A 21830-nucleotide genomic window follows, 5' to 3' on the forward strand; every position below is an offset into this window, starting at 1 on the left:
TGAGAGGAGGGTAATTTGGTCCGAGATAGTATTTTAGCGTGTAACCATGTGTTGAAAGTGGCATTTTAACGAAGCCCACTTCCAGCATGGCATTTGGGCGAAACCCACTTTTTGAGGATGGCACAATATCAATTTTCTAGAGGGGGAGGGGAAGGGTCTAGAAGCGGCGGTTTCGGTTCAGACGCCTCGTACTCGTACACACCAAGAAATCGATTATTTCTTTTTTCTTTCTTTCTTTCTTTTTTTTTTTGCGCGCGTGTGTTAATCCCTTGTCTGATAATTTTCCCTGGCATATTTCTAAATCTGAATATTTTAATTTTAATAGTCATATTTTAATCCAACCACCTATCATCTTAATAACTTTCTTAGATTTAATGCGTGACTCTTCATTTTTTCCATACAAGGTTAGCTACATGGGTATCGACAAATATAAATATTAATGAATCGCTTGTTTACGAGAAATAACTAATAGTAGCATGTTTAAATGGATGATAAGTAGAATTACTTATCCTTGGTTATTATGCCAAGATGAAATATGACAATCAAAAATAGATTGAGAAAGTACTACCATGTGGCTTATGTCATTGACACTTTCTGCTCTAGAAAAAAAATCCTAAGGATGTATCTAGATACTGTGCATGTTTAGATACATATTTAGGATTGGACTTTTTTAGACGAAGGGAGTAGACCCGTTAGTTTATATGGTTTGCGCGATTTTCTCTCTTGATGCGCGCGTTAATCCAGTAGGTGACGATGATGAGGCTATTCTAGACTGTCGTGTGGCATATGTCGCTGACACGTAGACCCGTTAGTCACATGGTTTGCGTGCCAACTGCTTAAAATAAAAGAGCAATAAGGAGAGGATTTGGTTTTATCGGATAGGAGGATATGCTAATATTTTTAAAAAGATATATGATGAGGCACGAAAGCAGAGGAATGGCGGTTTAGAGTGATATATGGGCGGGGCAAGGGTCTAGAAGGGCGGTTTCAGTTTAGCGAAATTTGATGAGGCACGCCTCGTAGGCACCTCAGAATTGATGATCTTCTTTCTTGGTGCGCGTGTTAATTCCGTATCTAATGATGATAAGGCTACTCTAAACTAGCATATGGTATATGTCATTGACACGTAGACCCGTTAGTTACATGGTTTGTGTGATTCTCTCTCTTGATGTGCATGTTAATCCCGTATATGACGATGATGAGGCTACTCTAGACTGTCTTGTGGCATATGTTGATGACACGCAGATCTGTTAGTCACATGGTCTGTTTGCCAACCGCTTAAATAAAAGAGCAATAAGTAGAGGATTTGGTTTTATCGGATGGGAAGATATACTAATATTTTTATTTTGTAGAGGAAAGGTGGTTTAAAGTGATACTTTTAAGAAGATATATGGGCAGGGGAAGGGTCTAGAAGGGTGGTTTTGGTTTAGCGAAATTTGATGAGGCACGCCTCGTATGCACCTCGGAATTGATGATTTTCTATCTTGATATGCGTGTTAATTTTGTATTTGATGGGGATGAGGCTACTTTGGACTGTAGTGTGGCATGAGTCATTGACATGTGGATCCGATAGTCACGCGGTCTACGTGTCGGCCGCTTAAAATAAGAGAGCAGTAAATCCCATGTATCTGAAGGGGATGAGGCTACTCTGGATTGTCGTGTGACGTGAGTCACTAACATGTGGACCTGATAGTCACACGGTCTACGTATCGACCTTTTAACATAAGAGAACATTAAATCTCGTGTATCTGATAAAGATGAGGCTGCTCTTGATTATCGTGTCATATGAGTCATTGACACATAGATCCGATAGTCACGCGGTCTGCTTGTTGGCCGCTTAAAATAAGAGAGCAGTAAATCTCGTGTATCTGACAGGATAAGGCTACTTTGGATTGCCTGGTATGTGGACCCGATAGTCACGCGGTCTGCATGTCAGCCGCTTAAAATAAGAGAGCATTAATTAGAGGATTTGGTTTTATCATACGAGAGAAAAATACTGATATTTTTTTAAAGGGTACATGATTAAAACTTCGTGTGATAATGTGTGATGCACACAATTGGTTTTATTAATAATAAAACCCTAAATAATGGCATTTTCTCGACATTCCAATAAGGGTGATGCCCCATCCGACAATACTGTCTCATCCTCACCTTTCTATCGTAGTGAATTTTTTTAAAACCCTTTTATAAATTTGAGGACATTAAACTACGTTAATTAACAAAAGAGCAGCTAATAATTAAGTGTGGATGATAAATAAGGGTTGTGGTAAGCACACACAGCAACCGCCTTCGATGCTTTATGAGCCATCCATAACATGCCATCGTTGCCACTAGCGGTGCATCAGCGCTACGACAAATTTGAACACCTCTGTAATCACTCTTTATTGAAGATGCCACCACGTGTAAGCTTCTCTTGTACCATGTGTCGGCATGTAAAATTGACACCGTCTATCTTGCATCGTTATAATACGAGCCTTGACTTCATCATGACTTGCATCGTAGAAGACGTCTAATTTTCTTTCAAGTAATTTGATGTTTTACTTCTTTTAAACATTATTGAAAGTAATAGACAATTCCCACAATAATGTAATGGTGTGGTTTCCAAAACAGAAAGTTCTAATTTGGATATCACTTGGTTGTTCAGATGGATTATGGATCCAAAATACACATGAAAACTGCATAAATGCCAATTTTTAAGTGATAAAACATTGTTGTCCCAATAGTTCTACAAAGCTAGCGAGACAGAGCGAACACGTCATTGCGTAAATTAGATGAAAACCATGGGCTACATCACCAATACAAGCTCCATGCAAAACAAAAACAAAGCAAATTGCATTCTAGACACTCCCACAAAGCATGCAAAAGCCAAAACACATTGCGTTGCAAACACTTTTGCAAAGCAAGCCAAACATAGCCATGCAAGACCACGTGAGATAATAAGCTAGGGAGACTTCAGGATCTTTGGATGTTCAATTTGAAAAGATGGTAATTGATACGTTATATCATCCACTTATTATATTATAAATAATTAAAAGGAGGTACCACGTTCTATACATTCCCTTCTCTCTAAGGCCTACCCACGCGCATGTTCCGTCAAAAGACAGAAATGCATTACTACTACAAACATTCCACAAAGTTAGTTAGCAGAGCCAACACGTCATTGCATAGGAAAGATCAAAACCATGGGCCACATAAACCGACAAGCGTTCTATGCAAAAAGCTAAAATGCATTGCATTGTAAACACTTCCGCAAAAGCATGCAAAAAGCCAAGACACATTCAGTTGCAAACACTTTCACAAAGTAAACCAAAGAAAGCCATGTTCATTGTACTGTAGTGGTGTCAGTGTGTTAGTTATTCTAGATTTTGCCAGTTACATGATACTAGATCAATGTGTGTTAATACTGTGTATTTATCGGTACCATGATTGAGAATATGTGGAATTGCTTGGAATATGTTATTTATCCTCAACTTTTTTGTGTGGATGCATATTGTTTCATATATTGGTATTGAAGTGATTAGATAATTGACGATCTTGAATTAATATTTTTAGGCAATATAATTATTGTACTTTGCCTTATTATGTGACATAGACCGAATTAAGGCTCAATTGGATGTATTACAAGTAAATTATTTTTGCTAGCATGTAATTCGTCAAAAAAAATTATGACACCGTAGCGTTAGCACGGGCAAATTAACTGGTAGAATATGTTCAAGTGTACGCTTCTCTTGAGCCACGTGTCATCGTGTGAAATTGCGACCGCCTATCTAGCATCATCGCAATGGGAGCCTTAACTTCATCGTCACTTGTTTTGTAGAAGATGTCTGATTTTCTTTCAGGTAATTTAATATTTTACTTCTTTAAAACAATTTTTAAAGTAATGGACGATTTCCAAAACAATGTAGTGGTTTGGTTTCCAAAACAAAAGCCCTATTTTGGATATCACTTGATTGTTCAGATGGATTATAGATTCAAAATTATCGTCCATTACATTGAAAAAGAATGTTAAAACCCACTTACATGCTTTCATTTAAGGGATAAAAGTTATATTATACAAAATTGAAAAGAAGTACACACTCCCTATGCCATCTTACCTAGCTAGAAACACATTAACATATTCAGTATAAAAAGCCAAAACACATTGTGTTGCATACACTTTCTTAAAGCATGGAAAGGCAAAACTCATTGTGTTGCAGGCACTTTTACACAATCAGCCAAACATAGCTCCGTATCTCTTTCTTATTAACTTCTGACTTCTATTGTTGTCCTTTAGTTATGTGTTAATTTAACTTCCTTATTAACTTACTTTTTATTCAATGATTCAAGTATATAATCAACTACTTCCTCGGTACTAAAAAAATCCAACCTAAGAGAGAATGTAAACCCTCATAGTACAACGAATCTGGACAATCCTTTGTTCAAATTCGTTGTTTTTTTGCAACAGATGGAGTATGTTTTATCCTAATTATCCCCTACAGTGAGTAAGATTTGAAATTTACAGTGTCTAATATAGAATTTACAATGTGAATACATTTGAAAATTTTGACATTTTCTTAAGAAGAATATAGCGCCATAACTATTGCTAGTTGCATTCTCCATTAAAACAAACTTGCGTCCTTTATATAGAAATTTCGTCTATTTCATTTAGAGCACTCCAAATAATCATGCACACAGCATAATGTCTATTAGTGGGTCCAAAATTATATGTTCCCTACCTCTCTCTTGGTCATCTACTTCTTGGGTTTTATGTCGAAGACTTTTTTTTTTTGCAATATGTGTTTTGCAATTTCTACATTTTTGGTTTGTGTGCTTCAAAAGTATCTCGTGTTTCTCCTCTCTCTTCTACATGACACATCACACATCACAGAATCTTATTCCTTCTGCTAAAAAAAAACTTCATTTTTAGCATCTCTCATTTATCATATAAATATTTTTTTTGAACGGATGGAGTATGTAGTGAAGGATGGAGATACGCACATAACAAATGCATGGAGGATTAGTAAAGTTGTGAAGAAATGTTTTGGAATTTGCTAAAGTTTTTTCAACTTTCTATTGGTACACCATATGAGATGGCCGGGAGTGCCGTCAACAGAGCTGAGACATTATCTCTTCATATATTTTGGCGTAGGTTGCATGATATAGTTATATTATTATATATATAAAGTATTATAAATTTATTAAGTGAGTGTTTTTTCCTTCCAAATTTGAATTTGGATGAAACCCATCAAAATTCCAGACGACTTCTACTTTCGAGCGTTTTCCGCAGAATTCAACCAGTTTTCGTCGGAATTGTGAACCTGATTCCATCTAGTTCCAAGCAAGCTAGTTTTCATCAAACTGATGTCAAAAGAGTAGAGTAACTACATCTCAGCTTCCAAAGGTAAAAATAATAATAATAAAAAAAAAGCAGCAAGAGACTGAAAGAAAAATGTGCAGAAACAAGAAGCACACTTTGCTCGGTGCAATGCAACTTCCAGTCAAAAGCAGGCTTCGATTCTGGCGCCGCCGGCTCGCCGGCTTCCCGACGAGAAGGAGTCAACCCTGAGGTGGCGCCGGAACGCCGAGATGAACTCCTCCGCCCGCTTGTTCACCTCCTCCGCCGCCGCATTCCCGTCCGCTTCCTCCTGCTGCGTCTCCGGCGCCGTCGACGTCGTCGGCGGCAGCGTCTGATCCGCCCCGTCGTCCACCACCGCCAGCGCCATGCAGCAGCTGTCAGCGGCAGCGACGGGCACCACCGCCGCCAGCGTCGTCAACGTGCTCCCCTCGGCGCTCTCCTCCCGCCTCTTGCTCCTCCTCCTCTTCACCTTCTTGGCGCCCTCCCCGCACCGTTTTGCGGCGTCGTGCTCGGCGGCGGCGGCGGCCGTCGCCGACGCCGCCGCCGCACGCCTCGGCTGCACGGACACGACGACGATGGAGGCGATGATGACGTTGAGAAGCAGGAACAGGACGGGCGACGGCGCCGTGGCGAGCATCGCCGCGGGCCACCACCGCGCCACGAGCACGGCCGGCACCAGCTTCTTGACGCCCGACACGAACAGCGCCGCCGCCGCCGCGGCCAGCGCCGCCTCCACGAGCTCCTCCTCCCTCCTCGCCTTCTTCCCCTCCGCCATATCGATCGAGAATTCGGGATCTCCCCTACCACCAGCTCTCACTCTCCTCTCCACTATACTCTCTCCCGCCTCTGCTCCTCCGCTATATGTATAGGTCTAGCTAGGTAGAGAGGTAGCCGGGCACCGAAAAGCTCTGAGCTAATCGATGGCGGCAACGGGTGCCGCGCCGACAGCCGTGCAGCCCGTGCGAGTGGCTGTCGGGGAATTTCCTCCGACAATGGCTTTCTTCTCTCGGCCTGAAGTTGATGGCCTTGCACTGAACCGTTCCCGAGAAAAAAAACCCCGGTGATCAGCGGTTTTCACAAAAACCATTTGGAAGCCATTGGTTTCCAACAAAATTCTTTCCAATTTTGTTTTAAAATAGTAAAATTCGAGTTTGGATTTTCTTTTTTAACTTGAATAACTTTTTAAGAAAAATGAGTTTGGTTTTTTTATGAACTTGATGAAAACTGGTGGTTTATGTTCTCAAGCCAACCAAAGACTGGTTTTAGTGATAAACGGCCGGTCTTGTAAACCATTGGTGAGGCACTCTATTACAGCATAAACAATAAAATTGTCTCAGAATCTTACTTAGTTGCTGATAGAAAATGTCTAACCATAACGCAAGGGTTAAACCTTAGCAATGGCGTGTTTTTATTAGATTAATTGTGTGGATTAGAAGCTAATCTTGCTTAGTGGTACTACCATTTGAGACAATTGCAAGAGGGTGTTTTGTTTTGTTTTGTTTTTTGTGTTACCCAGGGAAGAAAAAGCTAGGGAAGCACGCCTGGGGCTCGTGCGGTTTCGTTTGTCCCGTCGGCGTGCTGCGGTGCTTGTGGACAGAATGATGGGGTTTCCTTCTGCTGGGAGCTCGCGATGAGTGAGTTACTCATGTCATCGGAAAGTAAAGCATGGTTTATCGTGACTTTCAGTTCAAAACTACTCCTAAATTTTGAGATGTTTAAGAGCAAGTTCAATAGTATAGCCAACTATTAGCTTCAATTCATCTATAGCCAATCTAATAGCACATTCATACAATAGTTATATACTACACTATTAATACCCGATCCCACCTACCATACACACACTGCGTCTTGGAGTCTGTGCTACAGCTGGCTACAAATCTGTAGCCCGCTTCTCTTCTCTCTCCTTATTTATCTGCTTAAAATATGTTTGTAGCTGACTTATAGCCTGCTATTGTACCTGCTCTAAGTGTTATCTCAGGCTCTTAACATAACTAAAATGCAGCCCTAAGATCAGCCCGGAGGTCTGAAATTAGAGATGCTACCAATCGTGCATTGCTTGTCTAAACAGATTGAAGACTGAACCTTTTGAATTGGATCCCGAAATGAAACATTCATGTCTGACAGTCTCCGATGGTCACATTAGCAAAACATCAGAAACGGATACCACAATAATGACAACTTAACCAGGCCATGAACATAGCACTGTTACACTTAACCAGGCAGACTCTCCCAGAGCTCCTGTGCAAAAAGCATAAGAGCATTTGCTCCCACCTTTATGTTGTTCTTAAGAAAGCACGAGATGGGCTTCTCATTTCTCAAGGTCCAAATCGTCCCCACAAAGTAGAAAAGAAAGCAGCGGTACAACAAAGTTGTAAATCATGATTCATATGGCTCTCATAAAGAGTACTTGACGAAAGACCTAGCGAAAATAGATTTCCTCGGCAATGAAATTTCTTTTTCAACAACTTCAATAGCTTAAAATGTCATAGCATCGCAAAACAGCCAATGATAATCATGTGCTATTAAGGCACCTCTCCACAGTAAAATCTAGCACAGAAAAATGGACATCGAACAACAACAGCAGTTTAATCTCTTTGACAGTTGACACATTATTCCAACGAAATTGAGTTTACTTTGCATTAGAAACAATCTTGTCGATGAGCTCAGCAGCATCCTCCACTGTCGCAATTGACTGCGCGCTTGATTCATCGACACTGATCTTGAAAGCCTCTTCAAGACCCATAACAATCTCAACCTACAAAGGGATTCAAACAAAGTTTAGATCTCTCGGAGAAGGGAATCAGGGAGAGTTATGTAAACAGTAGACAGATGATATGTGGCTACAGAAGCTTCATAAATTAGTCCAAGAAACAAATCAACATAAAGAAGATATCATTTGCCGGGAAACTATATTGCTAGATGAAAAGGTATTTTCAGATAACTTTGTTATAAGCAAGCCAACCCGGTATAACTGGTAGTATAATATGGACAAGGAACAGCCACAAATGTCTTATGATATCTAATAACTACACATCAAGCAATTTCAGGACACGTAGAGGTTAATGCCAAATAGTTGAAACTAATAGAAGAACTTATCGCATCCAGTTGGCTCACCGTATCCAGGGAATCAGCACCAAGATCGGTGAACTTAGAGGCACCAGTAACGTCAGTGCCTTCAGGAAGTACAAGCTGCTTCTTTACAATATCACAAACCTTCTCCACTGTTTCCTTTTTGGCCTGTTCAAATGTATAGTAGCACAAAATGGTGAGAGTTCAATAAAGGAAACATAAGCTGTCATGCGATCTAATCTTTTAAGATTGTGAGTAAAATCCACAGAAGTATGGAACTTACAGCACGGAGAACTGCAAATCTTTGTGTCACTGGCTGCAGAGTGAAAGCCACATTGTTCTTCCTTAAACCAGCGAAAGAGACTGAACTGACATTGATTGCCTGTAAACCACCGAACATAACTTCTCAAGGAAAGCAAAATTAAGTGAAATAAGAAATAACAGAATCCATTTGAAGAAGGAACAATGCCAGATCACATGATTAAACTAAGATCACAACTACCAGATATCAGTCCAAGCCACTCTAACAACAAACAAGCAGGTTTGCTATGAAACATTGGTAATCTAAGACTTATCTGATGAAATAAATACAAATGACAGGGACCAATTCCAAAAGTTGGTTTTCGAAGAAGTACACATGCCAAAATTAACCTCAATCTCATTTAGCTTCACAAAGTAACCAATTCATCACTGTTGCAAACTGCAAACTAGACCATTTTTCTTGGTTTGAAACTTTGAATGACTGGACTCTTTGTTTTCAGTAAATTCCAACGGGGCAAGTTTGTATAATCGAAATTACTCCTGCATTATAAAAGTATTGCTGAGCATCACACTTATTCCCATGCTTTAGGAGTCCACCTTTACTTTCATGTCAAATGTAGGTCAGATCAGATAGTAGCAATGGATTTCAATTTTCATGTGATGTGAAGGACAAGAATAGCACCTTGATGAGCATGTGTAGCATGTTCCGAACTTTAGATTAAGTGACAATAAATTATCATGCATTCATAAGAGCCCTCATCAAGAGAGGTAAAGTTGGTGAATCATTTCTATGATGATTTATTTCGCCTTGATTGAGACACTACAATGTCATAAAATACTGCACCATCAGCTGCAATCTTGAATGCGTAATTTGCTTCTGAGATAAGCATCCCATACCATGTAAAATGCAACTTCATTGTTTTCTACTCCTAGATACGAATTATATATAGATAAATATGAAGGTACCAACTCATATGGCACAGTTCACTATTCACAATTTCACACGGTAGGCTAATATTACGAATCCCACTAGAATCGTACGATGTTTTGGGCCATGAGACTATCAGAGACCGTAAATTAGTAGGCTCCAAAGTGCAAAATCAAACTTCACGGACGCACCACGAAGACAAGCAGACAACCTCACTTGGCGACATGCCCAGAAACATGCCTGCGTCAGTTATACACCACGAACTCCAGAACACCATAAGCCACGCCATAAACCCATCGAGCAATAGAGCATATAATCCTAAAAAGCGCAGATCTACCGAGATCCACACCGCACACGATTCCGGATTAAAACGCCAGGCACCAAAACAGCAACCTACGGGCGAACGTCGACCAAACCCCCATCAGATCAACACCACCCATAGCGCCGCGCGTGAGACTAACCAACCACACACATGGCGATCCCCAAACCCCGGGATGAAGCAGAGCTTAAACCCTAGCGAAAGGAAGGAAGCAAGGAAGGAGACGGATCGGGGGGGGGGCAGTCGGTCCGTTTCGATACCTTGGCTGGCCGCGCGAAGGCGACGGCGGATCCGGCGGCGGTGGTGGTGAAGGCGGCCATGGCGCCGGCGGCGGCGAGCGTGCGTGCAGGGGAGCAGGAGCAGCAGCGCGCGTGGAGAGGAGGTGGAATGGAGGGGGAGGGTGGCGAGGCTTTCTTAAATAAGACGGGTGGGGACAGCGGAGCGGAAGGGGGCATCGTGCGTATCGACGGCCGGGGGGCGGAGGTCACGAGGCCCCAGCCCGTGACGGACGCCGCCCACGAGTTTTGCTTTGCCCTCTCTCGCGCGCCGTGGGGCCCACCTGCCAGCCACCCATCCGGCAAACCGCTCCGCTGGTGTGTTGTGACCGACCGACCCGCAGCGCGACTACGCGAGGAGGCTTCCAGAAGATCGTGCGCAATCGTGGTGATACTCCTATCTGGCAATCTACTAGTATTTCGTTTGCCCCATTTTAAATACGAGTAAATTACATCGTTGATACGTGAATTTGTCAAGTGGATGTAATCTAGTACACAAACTTGTAAAATGCTCGTTTTGGTGCATGAATTTGTGTGGCATGTGCGGAGGAAGACAAAAAAAGAATATTACGTGGCTAATCTTATTAATTTAGGGGCTCAATAAGATCTATGTAAACATATATCTGACAAAGTTTACTATTAGACATACACATCTTCAATAATAATAGAATGGATAAGAGATCGTATAAAAAAATTAAAACAGAGCAATGATATAAGAGTGAGAATATATATGAAATTCATCATTTCCATGATGAAGGATAAAGTAGGACTAAATATATAAATATTGCATGTCTTATGTATACTCGCTACACGTCACATCCTAATCAACATAAGCTTCGTAAAATTAACATTGTCAAGCTATTTTGGTCATCGTTCGTACGAAGTAGACAAGTTTGTGTATCGAAACGAACATTTCACAAATTTATGTACTAAGTTGCACCCACCTAACAAGTTTGTGTGCTATCAGTGCAATTTACTCTTTTAAATACAGTAGTTGATTTTGATGTCTAATATTTAAGCGTATGTTTTATTTAAAATATTTATAAAAAAATAAAGAAAACAAGTTACATATAAAATATTATTCATATTTTATTATTTAACAACAATAAAAATAGTAACATAAAATATTTCAAACGAAAGGACAGTCAATGTTAGACAGAGGGCTGTTTTGGTTTGAAGCCCTACCAAAATTTTAGTAGTGCCAAATCTTGGGTAAGTTTTGGCACTACCAAAATTTTGGTAGGGTTGTGTTGTTTCTAACTCTATTGGATTGGTAAGATTTAGCCTCAAACCAAATAGCTAACAAGTATTATTCAAAACTACCAAATAATTGGTAGGGCAAGAATTGGTTTCAATCTAAACATGCCCAGAAATCCATAACTACACTTAAAATAGGATGTTGGGAGTAGTAAATATTTTTAAATTGTCTAGCAAATGCTATAAGTAATAGAAAAAAAATAGTCGTTGTATTGGTGTTGGATTTTAAATTGTTTAGATTCTCTAAGCACCTGGTCAACTAAAAGTGCTTTGATTTGACTCCCCTGTTTTTACAATCTAGTAGAAATTCTTACATTGCGTGTAAAGTTTGAATCTACGCTTATAAATTTGGAAATGAAGGGATTAGTCAGGATCTTGCTCGCGAAATCGTGGTTGGTAGCACGCTGGTGTTGACGCATCTGTATCTCAGTATCTGTTGGGGGTGACGAACAGGCGATAACTGCCACAAGACCGTCCAACTGTTCTTGGACGAAAATAATGGTAACATGCTGCAATGAAGAACAGCAGGAGACGGTTTTATGGGAGCAGTAGCGTAGTGTGGTACTCCTATATTTCTGTAGCCTGTACTTGCTTCTCACTTCGTACGATTTTATTACAAGGCGTTATGAACAACGACATGGGAAGAGACCGACCTGTACTGTGCTAGAGCTTTAGATTCTGAGAAGCAGCTGTTTGGTAGCCAGCTTTTGAGAATCTGGAAAAACTCTGAAACCCAGCTTCTGGCTTCTTAGTTCATTTTTCAGAATCTGTAATTCTCAGAAGTTGTGGACTGTTTGAGGCAGCTTATAGTAGAAGCAGCTTTTAGGAAAAGCTGCAGCTGTGACAAGCTCCCCCAAACAGGCCAAGGACAAGTGGAGTAGTGGACAACGACACCAGGGGGCCACGGGCCCATGTAAAAGATCAAAGTAACCTGCAGGCCGCGGCCCAACAATTGCACATGTTTTGGGCCTAAATAAACCGTCCCCGTCTCGCAGGCCGCGGCCCAACAACTGCACAGGTTGTGGGCCTAAACAAACCGTCCCCGTCTCGCAGGCCGCTGCGGCCGTCCGCACCGGAACGAGATGGAATAAGTTCACTTTGACTCCCTTAAAAATGACCCGAATCTAATTCATGACCCTAAACTGCAAAACCAGATATCTTGACCCCTAAACTGTTAAAACCGGTATAATTTGACTCCCTCGGTGGTTTTGATAGGCGGTTTTACTGACGTGGCACCTATGTGGCGATATTGACCGAGTCTTCGTTCCACGTGGCGTTAACGTGGCACTTACGTAGCATTAGAATTAAAAAATATACGTGGGACCCATTAGTCATTCACAAAAAAGAAATACAGGGCCACTGACATGTGAGGCCCTCCCTATATCCTTCCTTCCTCCTCCTTCCTCTCTCCCTTCTATCTCTTTCTCTCTCCTTCCTCTTTGGCCGGTGCGCGTGGCGGCAGGCAAGCTAGGGCAGCGAAGGTGAGCCCGCAGCGGCGGTGGTAGAGGAAGCACAACCAGGGCCACGGAGGAGGAGGCGCGTCAGAGCATCCGATGTACTCTCGATTGTCCCCGAAGGACGTCGTGCCACCGCCGCCGCCCGTCGTCCGTCGTGTCGTCCGCTGTCTCCGTGCAGTCCACGTAGCTGCCCGCAAAGAGTCAGTACCACCACCACCACCCCCTCCTTCTCCTCTTCGCTACTGCTGCTCCGATTCTTGAGACGATCCAGGCAGACGTGCTGACCGTCTCCGGTTGTGTGTCTCCAAGGCTCAATAGCCACAAGCGCCAGAGAGAATCACCGGGAGAAGTTCGACGTGGTCGGGAGGAGGTTCGGGCAGGCCACGCGCAAGACCAAGGGAATCGTCGGTGACATCTGGTAGCACCGTGAGTAGTGCCCCCCAAATCCAATTTTACAACCGCGACTACAACAAAACATGTATTTAAAGACATTTTATTTGTGGTTTAGAGACGTTCTGCACCGTCCTTAGGCATATGCAGAGTCGCTTCTTCAAAGCGTCCCAGAAGCGTCTTCGTTGGGACCGTCTCAAAATTGTAGAAACATTTTATAAAGCATCTCTAACAGATTTGAGACGCTAAAATAGCATCCCTATGGAGGTTGAGACTAGGTTGAGACGCTTTTATGGATGGGCTCAAATAACGTCTCAAATGACCCTTTCACGCGTTCTTAAGAGTAACTGAGACGTTTTATTTAATCCAATTCATACGGCACTTGTAGGATACAAAGCTTTCCTACCAGAGCTTGTTGCAATATTGACAGCATTCACATCACATCTGAATATCATATATATTATTGCATCAACATATCAAATGCCAAAAAACCGTAATACATTTGAATCAATGAGAAGGTAATTATATTAAGAGCAATTGTTATTAACATGTCAGGTCAACAATCATACAAAAAATGAGATTTGCATCTCTAAAAAGAAATTTAGAATGAATCATATGCTAACACTTGCTTGAGCTCCTCCCTTCTTCACAGCATGATATATTTCTTCTTTACAATCTACCTCTGTATAATAGATTTTTACTAACCAAATCATCAAACAACTTTCTGCCATAGCAAATCCCTGAAGCAAAAGGGTCCAAACAATTGATTACTCATTTTGTAGTTCTGCAGGATTATAACAAATAACTCAATGGGGGTAGAACTGAACACAAACTCTTGACAAATTGAATAACACAAGTGGATAATTAGTTTTTCTTAGCACACATTAGTTTTCCCTAGCTATCAGGGGACGAGAGAACATACCTGCCACCGACGGAGCCGTCTGAGCCGTGAAACCAGCGCCGCGGCAGGCAGCTAGCGAAGACGATCGAAGATAGATGTGGCGGCGACGGGGAACCGGCGGCTGTCAATGGGCGAGGACGGGCTGCCGGCGGCCTGGTGGACTAGCCAGCGGCGACCCAATTGAGGGCTGGCGAGCGGCGGCGCCCCGGCCGAGGATGAGATGGCAGCAGTGGCCTGAGGAGGACAAGGCGGAGCTGGCCTAGTAGGGGAGAGGACGAGCTGGCGGTGGGCAAGGGGCGGCGGCACCAAGCGCCGACGACAGATCTGGACGGGATGACGAGGTCAGAGTCTTTTGCGCCGCACAGAGAGGACGTGGGCGTGGTGGTTTTCAGGATTTTTTTTTTCTTTTTTGTTGGCTTGACGATCTTTTCAGGATTTTTTTCTTTTGCAAAAAAATAAAAATAGATGTAAATGTAGGACGATATAGAAAGCGTCTCACCGAACGTCTTTATTTTTATTTTCAGGGTGGCTTCGAAAATTGAGACGACTACAGTATCGTCTTAAGAGAAACGCGCTCATTTTGTTGTAGTGCGCACGATCAAATCAAACACACATTCATCATCATTTGCAGCATTCAATCCATCGCTTTTCAGTATCAAAACCACTAATTCCGCTACTACTGATTTGTTTCACCAATGCTATGCAATTCATCATCCGTATAATGGAATCAGTCGCTTTTCAGTGCCAACACACTAATTCTGCTACTAATCTATTTCACCGATGAGAGGCGAGGGCGAGGCAGCTCGGCGAGCTGAAGGTGCCACTGCCACCGGCCTTCGACTTCTCCAAGTCTGGCAGCCTGCGTGACTGGATCCCCGCGGCGTGCGCAAGGTCGTGGCGGCTCGCCGGGATCCCCGCGCGCCGACCGGTGGGAGAGAGAGCGAGGCAGCAGCGCGCGCCGGCCACCGGGAGAGGAGAGAGCGGCGCGCACCAGTCGGCGGGAGAGGAGGCGAGGCAGCGGCGCGCGCCGGCCGGCGGGAGAGGAGCGGCTCGCCGGCCTCTCCGCCTCCCTCGGCCTCCCTGTCTCCTCCTGTCCTCCCGACTGTGCCACCCGGTGAAGGAAAGGAGAGAGAAAGAGGGAGAGATAAGGGAGAGAGAGAGAGGGAAGAGGAAGGAAGGGAGGAGAGGGAATGACATGTGGGCCTCACATGTTAGTGGGTCCCATGATATATATTTTTTTAATGACAGATGAGTCTCATATATATTTTTTAATTCTAATGCCACTTAACTACCACGTCAACGCCACATGGAACAAAGACCAGGTCAACATCGCCACGTAGGCGCCACATCAACGAAACTGCCCTCCAAAATCACTGAGGGAGTCAAATTACACCGGTTTTAATAGTTGAGGTATCGACATATGTGGTATTGTGGTTTAGGGATACGTATCGACCACTAGTTAAAGGAGTCAAAGTGAACTTATTCCGAACGAGATCGGCCCGTATTTATTGAGCTTTTGCTCAAGTGCAGCGACAGAGACGCGCACTTGTTGATTGATTTTAGGAAAAAGTACACCGATGGTCCCTCAACTCGTCATCGGGATAAAAAACGTCCTCGAACCGTAAAACAAAATATGCGACATCCTAACTATAAAGAACCGGTTAACCGAGGTTCTTCCGTGGTTTTGACCCTAGTTTTGATATACGTGGCGGCTGAGTCAGCGTGAGTCCCACATGTCAGGTGTCCACGTCACCCTCTCTCTTTCCCCTCTTCTCTCCCTTCCTCATCTCTCTCTTTCTCACACTTCTCTGCAAGCTAGCCGGGGCGAGGCGGGAGGGCGGCGCCGCGACGGCCGCCGGCGGAGGCGGCGGGCGAGGGGCGAGCTGGAGCGGTGTCGCACATGGAGATGGCCGCCAGGGGTGGATCTGCTCAAGGCATGGCTTCCAGCAATCTTCAAGGTACACGACCCCGAATGCGGCCCGGGGCAGCCGCGCATCCTCACTGTCTCCGCCGCCATCGCCATTGCCGTCCTGTGAGCTCGGCCCCTCGTACTTCCAGATCAAGAAGCATGCCAGGACCATGCAGGAGTAGACCCAGACCGCGCAGAGAATGAACTTTCAGTTGAGCCAATACTCAGGAACAGTGGTGTCGACGGCCATGGCTGATGATGGCATTGCTGCAGAGATAAGGCGTTTGCAGCCAGATTCATAATACAGGATATTACTACTCAAACCATGCCTGTTCTTCTACTGCAAATTAGATTCTTGCGCCAAGATAAAGAAAGGAATTATTCTTGCCGACGAAGGGAGAAATGATCAGTACTACGATTCCTACCATTTCGAGACACACAAAAGAAAAAGAAAATCGACGCTAGCCAGATGCTATATATCCTGATACCATGCAACCTGGAGCCCCACGAATGCAGATGGTAAAGATGCAAATCTTTATCCCATTTCCATGATTCCATCCACACAAAAAAGAAACGAACAATACAGAGAAGAACACAAAGAAACACGCATCGGCGCAGAGGAGGGTGGAAAACGAACCCAATCTCAACGGTGACTGGGTTCTTGTTTCTTGACTTCTCCACTGCCTCCCCTTCTCCAACCTTTTCCTGCCACCGCCTCTCTCTCTCTCCGTCGAATCCTCTCCCTCTCCTGACCTCGACGCCTTCATCGGTGGCGCGTGCACATCACGGCGACAAGAACGTAGGCGAGAAAATCATAAATGCCGGACAGGAACACGGAGGAGGAATCACTCACTCACTCACTCACTTCTGATTTGGGCTTGAGAGAGAGAGAGAGAGAGAGAGAGAGAGAGAGAGAGAGAGAGATCTCCAGAGTCAAGCCGCACGTTGACTTATGCTCTCTCCGGAAGCCACGTGAATGAATCCCCTCATCTTCCTCCTCCTGTCTCTCCTCCACCCCACTCACTCTCAACCACAAGGAACGAACAAACCGAGAAGAAGCCAACCAACCAACCAACCAACCACGTACGTGCTGCAGCGCCGCCGAGTTGGGCGACCACGACCGGTACTTCTCCGCGAGCGCCCAGCACCCCACCACCGCGTCCCACCGTGCGTACGCGTCGTCGGCGCCGCTGATAGGGCCGACGCGTTTGCCAGCACGCGCGACGACACGAGAGTGCCCACGTCGCCCGAGCGGGACGAGGAGGCGGAGAAAGCGAAGAAGCCGCCGCGTTCGCACGCCGCCCTCCCGCCTCGCCCTGGCCAGCTTGCAGAGAAATGAGAGAGAGATGAGGGACCTTCGGTGTACTTTTTCCTCTATTGGCCCATTGGCCGAAGTTTTCCGGCCCACTTCCCTCCCCCTCTCCTCTCTCTTAGCCCACACTCACTCTCTCAGCCCACTCTTTCTCTCTCGTGTGTCGTGTCCCCAGGCTAGGTGAGGCGGGTATAGATGGCCAAAAGGCCCGAGGTCCGACGGCCCAGCCCACGGCACGGCGTTTTGGCCCGGCCCAAGCACGGCACGGCCCGTTAAGGGTCGGGCCCGTGCCGGCCCGGCCCGATCACCGGGCCGTTCCTGGGCCTCTCCGCCGGCACGGCACGATGGGCCATATGCCAGGCCCGACACATAAACAATAGGGAGTAAAAATAGACATATTATATGCCACGGTCGAAAGAATAGGGATGTAAAATAGACTTATTTTACCTATATATATGTCAGCCCAAAGAGGAGGGAGAAAAATAGACTTATTTTCACTATATATATGTCACAACCCAAAGTGGAGGGATGGAAAATAGACTTATTTTCGCTATATTATGTCACAGCCCAGAGAGGAGGGAAGAAAACTAGACTTATTTATAAAAGGCACGATGGGCCACCCACGCCTTCGGGCCGGCCCGGCACGGCCCGACTGCTGGTGGGCCGTGCCTGGGCGGGAGGCGCAGCCCATGGGCCGGCACGGCCCGGCACGAAGTGCCGATCGGGCCGTGCCGGCCCGATGGCTGGTGGGCCGTGCCGGGCGGGCCTTTTGGCCATCTATAGAGGCGGGTGGCGGCGGTCGGCGAGTCGCGAGGGCGAGGCGGCGCGCACTCCCTTTCTCTCCCCCTCCCCTAACCCTTGTTGCTGCTGAGGCGGACGGCGGCGCCGGCGCGCCGCGGCGGCCGGCGAGTCGCAAGGCGGCACAGGCGCGGCGGCGGCGCGATGTGCGGCCTGCTGCGGCAGGTCGGCGCGGCTCGCCGACGCCGGCGCGCGGCACGGGGCAGCTGGGCAGGGGCGCGTGCGTCGGCGGCTCGGGCGCTCGGTGCGACGGCGCGGGCCGCGGTGGCAATGCAGTGAGCCAGTGACCGAGTAGGGCCAGGCAGGCAGGAAGGGGCCAGTGGCAGTGTCGGCGCATGGGCAAAGGCAGGTGATACCGTGATACTCTGGAGTCTGAATCTCTAATTGATTGAAGATTTCAAGTATAAAGTATTGACACCGTGTTTAGATCCAAAGTTCTTCTTTAAACTTCCAACTTTTCCATCGCATCAAAACTTTACTACACACATAAACTTGAAATTTTTCCGTCACATCGTTTCAATTTCAACCAAACTTCCACTTTTAACGTGAACTAAACACACCCTGAATATTTGAGGATTCGGAAAAACACTAATTTCATGATTTGTTCTACACTTCTAATTATCTAGTATAGTACTCCCTCCGTTTCAAAATGTTTGACACCGTTGATTTTTTAGTACGTGTTTGACCGTTCGTCTTATTCAAAAAAATTTGTGAAATATGTAAAACTATATGTGTATATAAAAGTGTATTTAACTATATGTGTATATCAAAAAAAATTTAAAATAATTATTTATTCTTTTCATATCATTTGATTCATTGTTAAATACACTTTTATATACACATATAATTTTACATATTTCACAAATTTTTTGAATAAGACGAATGGTCAAACACGTACTAAAAAGTCAACGGTGTCAAACATTTTGAAACGGAGGGAGTAGTATACTTGCTTAGTTGGTAGAATTGTAGTTGCCTAGTTGAGTATTTGAGTAGTTGACTAATTGGTACTTGTACTGTAGTGAGTAAGAAGTAGACAGTAGTTCATACTTGATATTCATAGTTCCTAGTTAGTATCTTGCAAACTTGATTAGCTATTTAGGCAATTCATCTATGATGCTTGTTTTCAAAATAATCACTTATTTTTAAAATATCAAGCTTTAAAAAGTTGATCTCTACGGTGTAAGATTTCTTCTCAATTTACCATTTTCTATCCTTTATGTATCCCATATGTTGGCACTTTGATATGTTTACCAATTAGTATTTCTATATGTTAAATAATTTGAAGTGATGATCAATTCTATCAATGTGTGAACTTATGTTCAATTTTATGTTATATACGCTATATATTATATAATTATTAGTATGTGATACTATATAAGCTAATTATTAGGCTTTTAGATATATGACGAATTTTTTTTACCCTTTCCTATTTCGAATACACAAGTTTAAAATCCTAAGCCCGCCATATAGTTTGTAAGTGAGACTAGCTAGCTATTTGAGGCATTTGCAGATGCTTTGTGTGTGTGCGTCTTCTTGGAAAAAAAAACACTAAGAGCAAGCATGGCGATAGTGGCAAATGATGAAGCCGGCGGACATGACCGAGATGCACAGCAAGGTGGCCGCGGCGAGCAGGGAGATGATGGAGCATGGCGTCCGGAGGTGGTCGCGCTTCAGCACGGCGATGTACCGGTTCCAGCGGTGGTTGCGGTACTCGTTGGCGTCGGCGAAGAGCCGCGCGTAGTGGTGCCCCCTCGGGTCGAACAGCGCGCACCCGCCGAACCGGTTGAAGAACGCCGCCGCGGCCTCCTCGTTCGACAGCATGTTGTCCAGGACGCCGCGCCGCTGGAGCACCGCGACGTCGGCGCCCGTGTTCACCAGCGCGTTCATCAGCACCAGGTAGCTGGTCACGATGCCTTCCCCCTCCCAGTCCCCCGTCGTCTGCTCCAGCGCCAGCAGGTTCGCCAGGAGGATCCTCGCGCCGGAGCTCAGCGCCAGCCGCGGGATCTCCATCGTCCCGCCGCGGAACGTCACGTCGAACTGGCTCACCGGCGACGCCTTCTCCCGGAACGCCACCCCGAACTCCTGCAGCTCCGTCACGCACGGGATCGCCAGCGGCGTCGCCGCCGTCGCGCCGCCGGCGATGCTGTACTTGTTGCACGGGCTCGCGCTCTGCCGGCTCGACAGCCGCGACGTCGTCGACCTCCGCTCCGGCGGCATGACCATCCTCTGGTACTGGAGATGGAGCAGGTGGTGCACGGTGAGCTGGCTCGGCGCCGGCACCTGGCAGAGCGGCTCGTGCAGGCTGAAGAACTTGTAGATGAGGTCAAGAAGACGCTGGTCCACTGCGTCGTCGTCGTCGTCTCCCATGGCTGCCGCACCGCCGCCACCGCCGGCGAGGTTGAACAGCTTGGCGACGACGAAGAACGGGATCTGGTTCTCCACGAGGAGGAGGTCGTAGTAGACGTAGATCCATATCCACCGGATGTACGCGTCGAGCTCCGCCGCGCCGCTCTCGCTCTCGCTCCACTTGAGCAGGAACTCGAGGACGAAGCAGCCGTCGAGCACCACCATCTGCACGAACTCGTCGCTCCCCATCTCCAGTGGCTCGCCGTAGCAGCGCCGCGCCCGCGCCTCCACCGCGCGTGCCTCGCGCAGGCATGCGTCCAGGTGGCCACCGCCGCCGCCGCCGCCGCCGCCGTCGCCGGCGTTCTGGAGGAGGAAATCGCGGAGGAACCGCCACTTGTGGCCCTGCATGGCGCGGGTGCTGCCGCTGCCGAGGTCGTACGGGCCGACGGACACCACGCGCGGCTCGTACAGGCTCTTGTTCTGCGCGTGGACGTGGGACGGCAGGCGCACGATGGTGAAGGCCTCGTCGTCGCCGCCGCCGTCGCCGCGAGCAGCCGGTGATGCCCACAGGTCGCTGATCCCTTGCTCCATGCGACCAAGGAGTTGTCCGTCATTATCCATGGCGGCGTCGATATCTTCGCGCACGCTTGCAGTTGCTACAACCATCTCTTGGCGAAAGATGATCTCGCGTGTTCACGAGCTTGCGGCTGTTGATGGCATGCAATCTATTTATGCTGTCATTTTTAAGAAGAAAAAATCTCTACACTTTCAGACAACTGAATTAAAAGAAAACAGTTTTCACTGCCAGTTGCTAAAGGTGCCCCTTGATTTTGAAGATTAATTTGTTCTGAAGATGGCAAAGCCGGTTGAGCATGGAAGATAGCAAAAGCAACCACGACAGACACATCCCTTCTTAGGCGCTGTTTAGATCAGGGTCACACTAGGTTAATAATAAAATAAATTACAGATTCTGCTAGTAAACTGCGAGATGAATTTATTAAACCTAATTAATCCATCATTAGCAAATGTTTACTATAACACCACATTATTAAATTATGAAGCAATTAGATTTAAAAGATTTATTTCACAATTTGTATAATTAGTTTTTTTTCTATATTTAATACTTTATATATATATCCAAACATTCGATGTGACATGGTGAAAAGTTTTTGCGGGAAGTTAAAATAGAGCCTTAGTTTTGAGAAGAGAGAAAAAAAAATCGACGAGGCTCTACGTACTTACGTCATAGGACGACGTGTACGTGGGCCCTAGC

General features: G+C 45.6%; 3 protein-coding genes and 1 long non-coding RNA gene across 4 annotated transcripts; all 4 read right to left on the bottom strand.

Moving 5' to 3' along the window:
* Positions 1-5311: 5311 nt before the first annotated feature.
* Positions 5312-6167, bottom strand: LOC4347722 (uncharacterized). The gene has a single exon (XM_015795740.3). It carries the CDS (start codon positions 6108-6110, stop codon positions 5478-5480), a length of 633 nt encoding a protein of 210 aa, XP_015651226.1. The 5' UTR covers positions 6111-6167; the 3' UTR covers positions 5312-5477.
* A 1601-nt stretch (positions 6168-7768) lies between these two features.
* LOC4347723 (acyl carrier protein 2, chloroplastic) lies at positions 7769-10370 on the bottom strand. Its single transcript, XM_015795741.3, has 4 exons — positions 10173-10370; positions 8688-8786; positions 8450-8572; positions 7769-8090 (listed from the first exon to the last, which is right to left on the bottom strand). Exons 1-4 carry the CDS (start codon positions 10365-10367, stop codon positions 7965-7967), a joined length of 543 nt encoding a protein of 180 aa, XP_015651227.1. The 5' UTR covers positions 10368-10370; the 3' UTR covers positions 7769-7964.
* Positions 10371-13792: 3422 nt separating this feature from the next.
* On the bottom strand, positions 13793-14553 carry LOC9266082 (uncharacterized). Its single transcript, XR_001539760.2, has 2 exons — positions 14214-14553; positions 13793-14031 (listed from the first exon to the last, which is right to left on the bottom strand). It is a non-coding gene; the product is annotated as an uncharacterized lncRNA (long non-coding RNA).
* A 5206-nt stretch (positions 14554-19759) lies between these two features.
* Positions 19760-21252, bottom strand: LOC107276214 (UPF0481 protein At3g47200). Its single transcript, XM_026020109.2, has one exon. It carries the CDS (start codon positions 21221-21223, stop codon positions 19760-19762), a length of 1464 nt encoding a protein of 487 aa, XP_025875894.1. The 5' UTR covers positions 21224-21252.
* Between the last annotated feature and the right edge of the window lie 578 nt (positions 21253-21830).

Source organism: Oryza sativa, chromosome 9 (assembly GCF_034140825.1).
Source record: "Oryza sativa Japonica Group chromosome 9, ASM3414082v1".
Lineage (NCBI taxonomy): Eukaryota > Viridiplantae > Streptophyta > Magnoliopsida > Poales > Poaceae > Oryza > Oryza sativa.

Coding starts and splice junctions, on each gene's coding strand:
- LOC4347722 (XM_015795740.3), bottom strand. CDS start 6,110: ATGGCGGAGGGGAAGAAGGCGAGGAGGGAGGAGGAGCTCGTGGAGGCG.
- LOC4347723 (XM_015795741.3), bottom strand. CDS start 10,367: ATGCCCCCTTCCGCTCCGCTGTCCCCACCCGTCTTATTTAAGAAAGCC. Junction 8,787..10,172: donor CCTTCGCGCGGCCAGCCAAG/GTATCGAAACGG, acceptor GGTGGTTTACAG/GCAATCAATGTCAGTTCAGT. Junction 8,573..8,687: donor GATTTGCAGTTCTCCGTGCT/GTAAGTTCCATA, acceptor ACATTTGAACAG/GCCAAAAAGGAAACAGTGGA.
- LOC107276214 (XM_026020109.2), bottom strand. CDS start 21,223: ATGGTTGTAGCAACTGCAAGCGTGCGCGAAGATATCGACGCCGCCATG.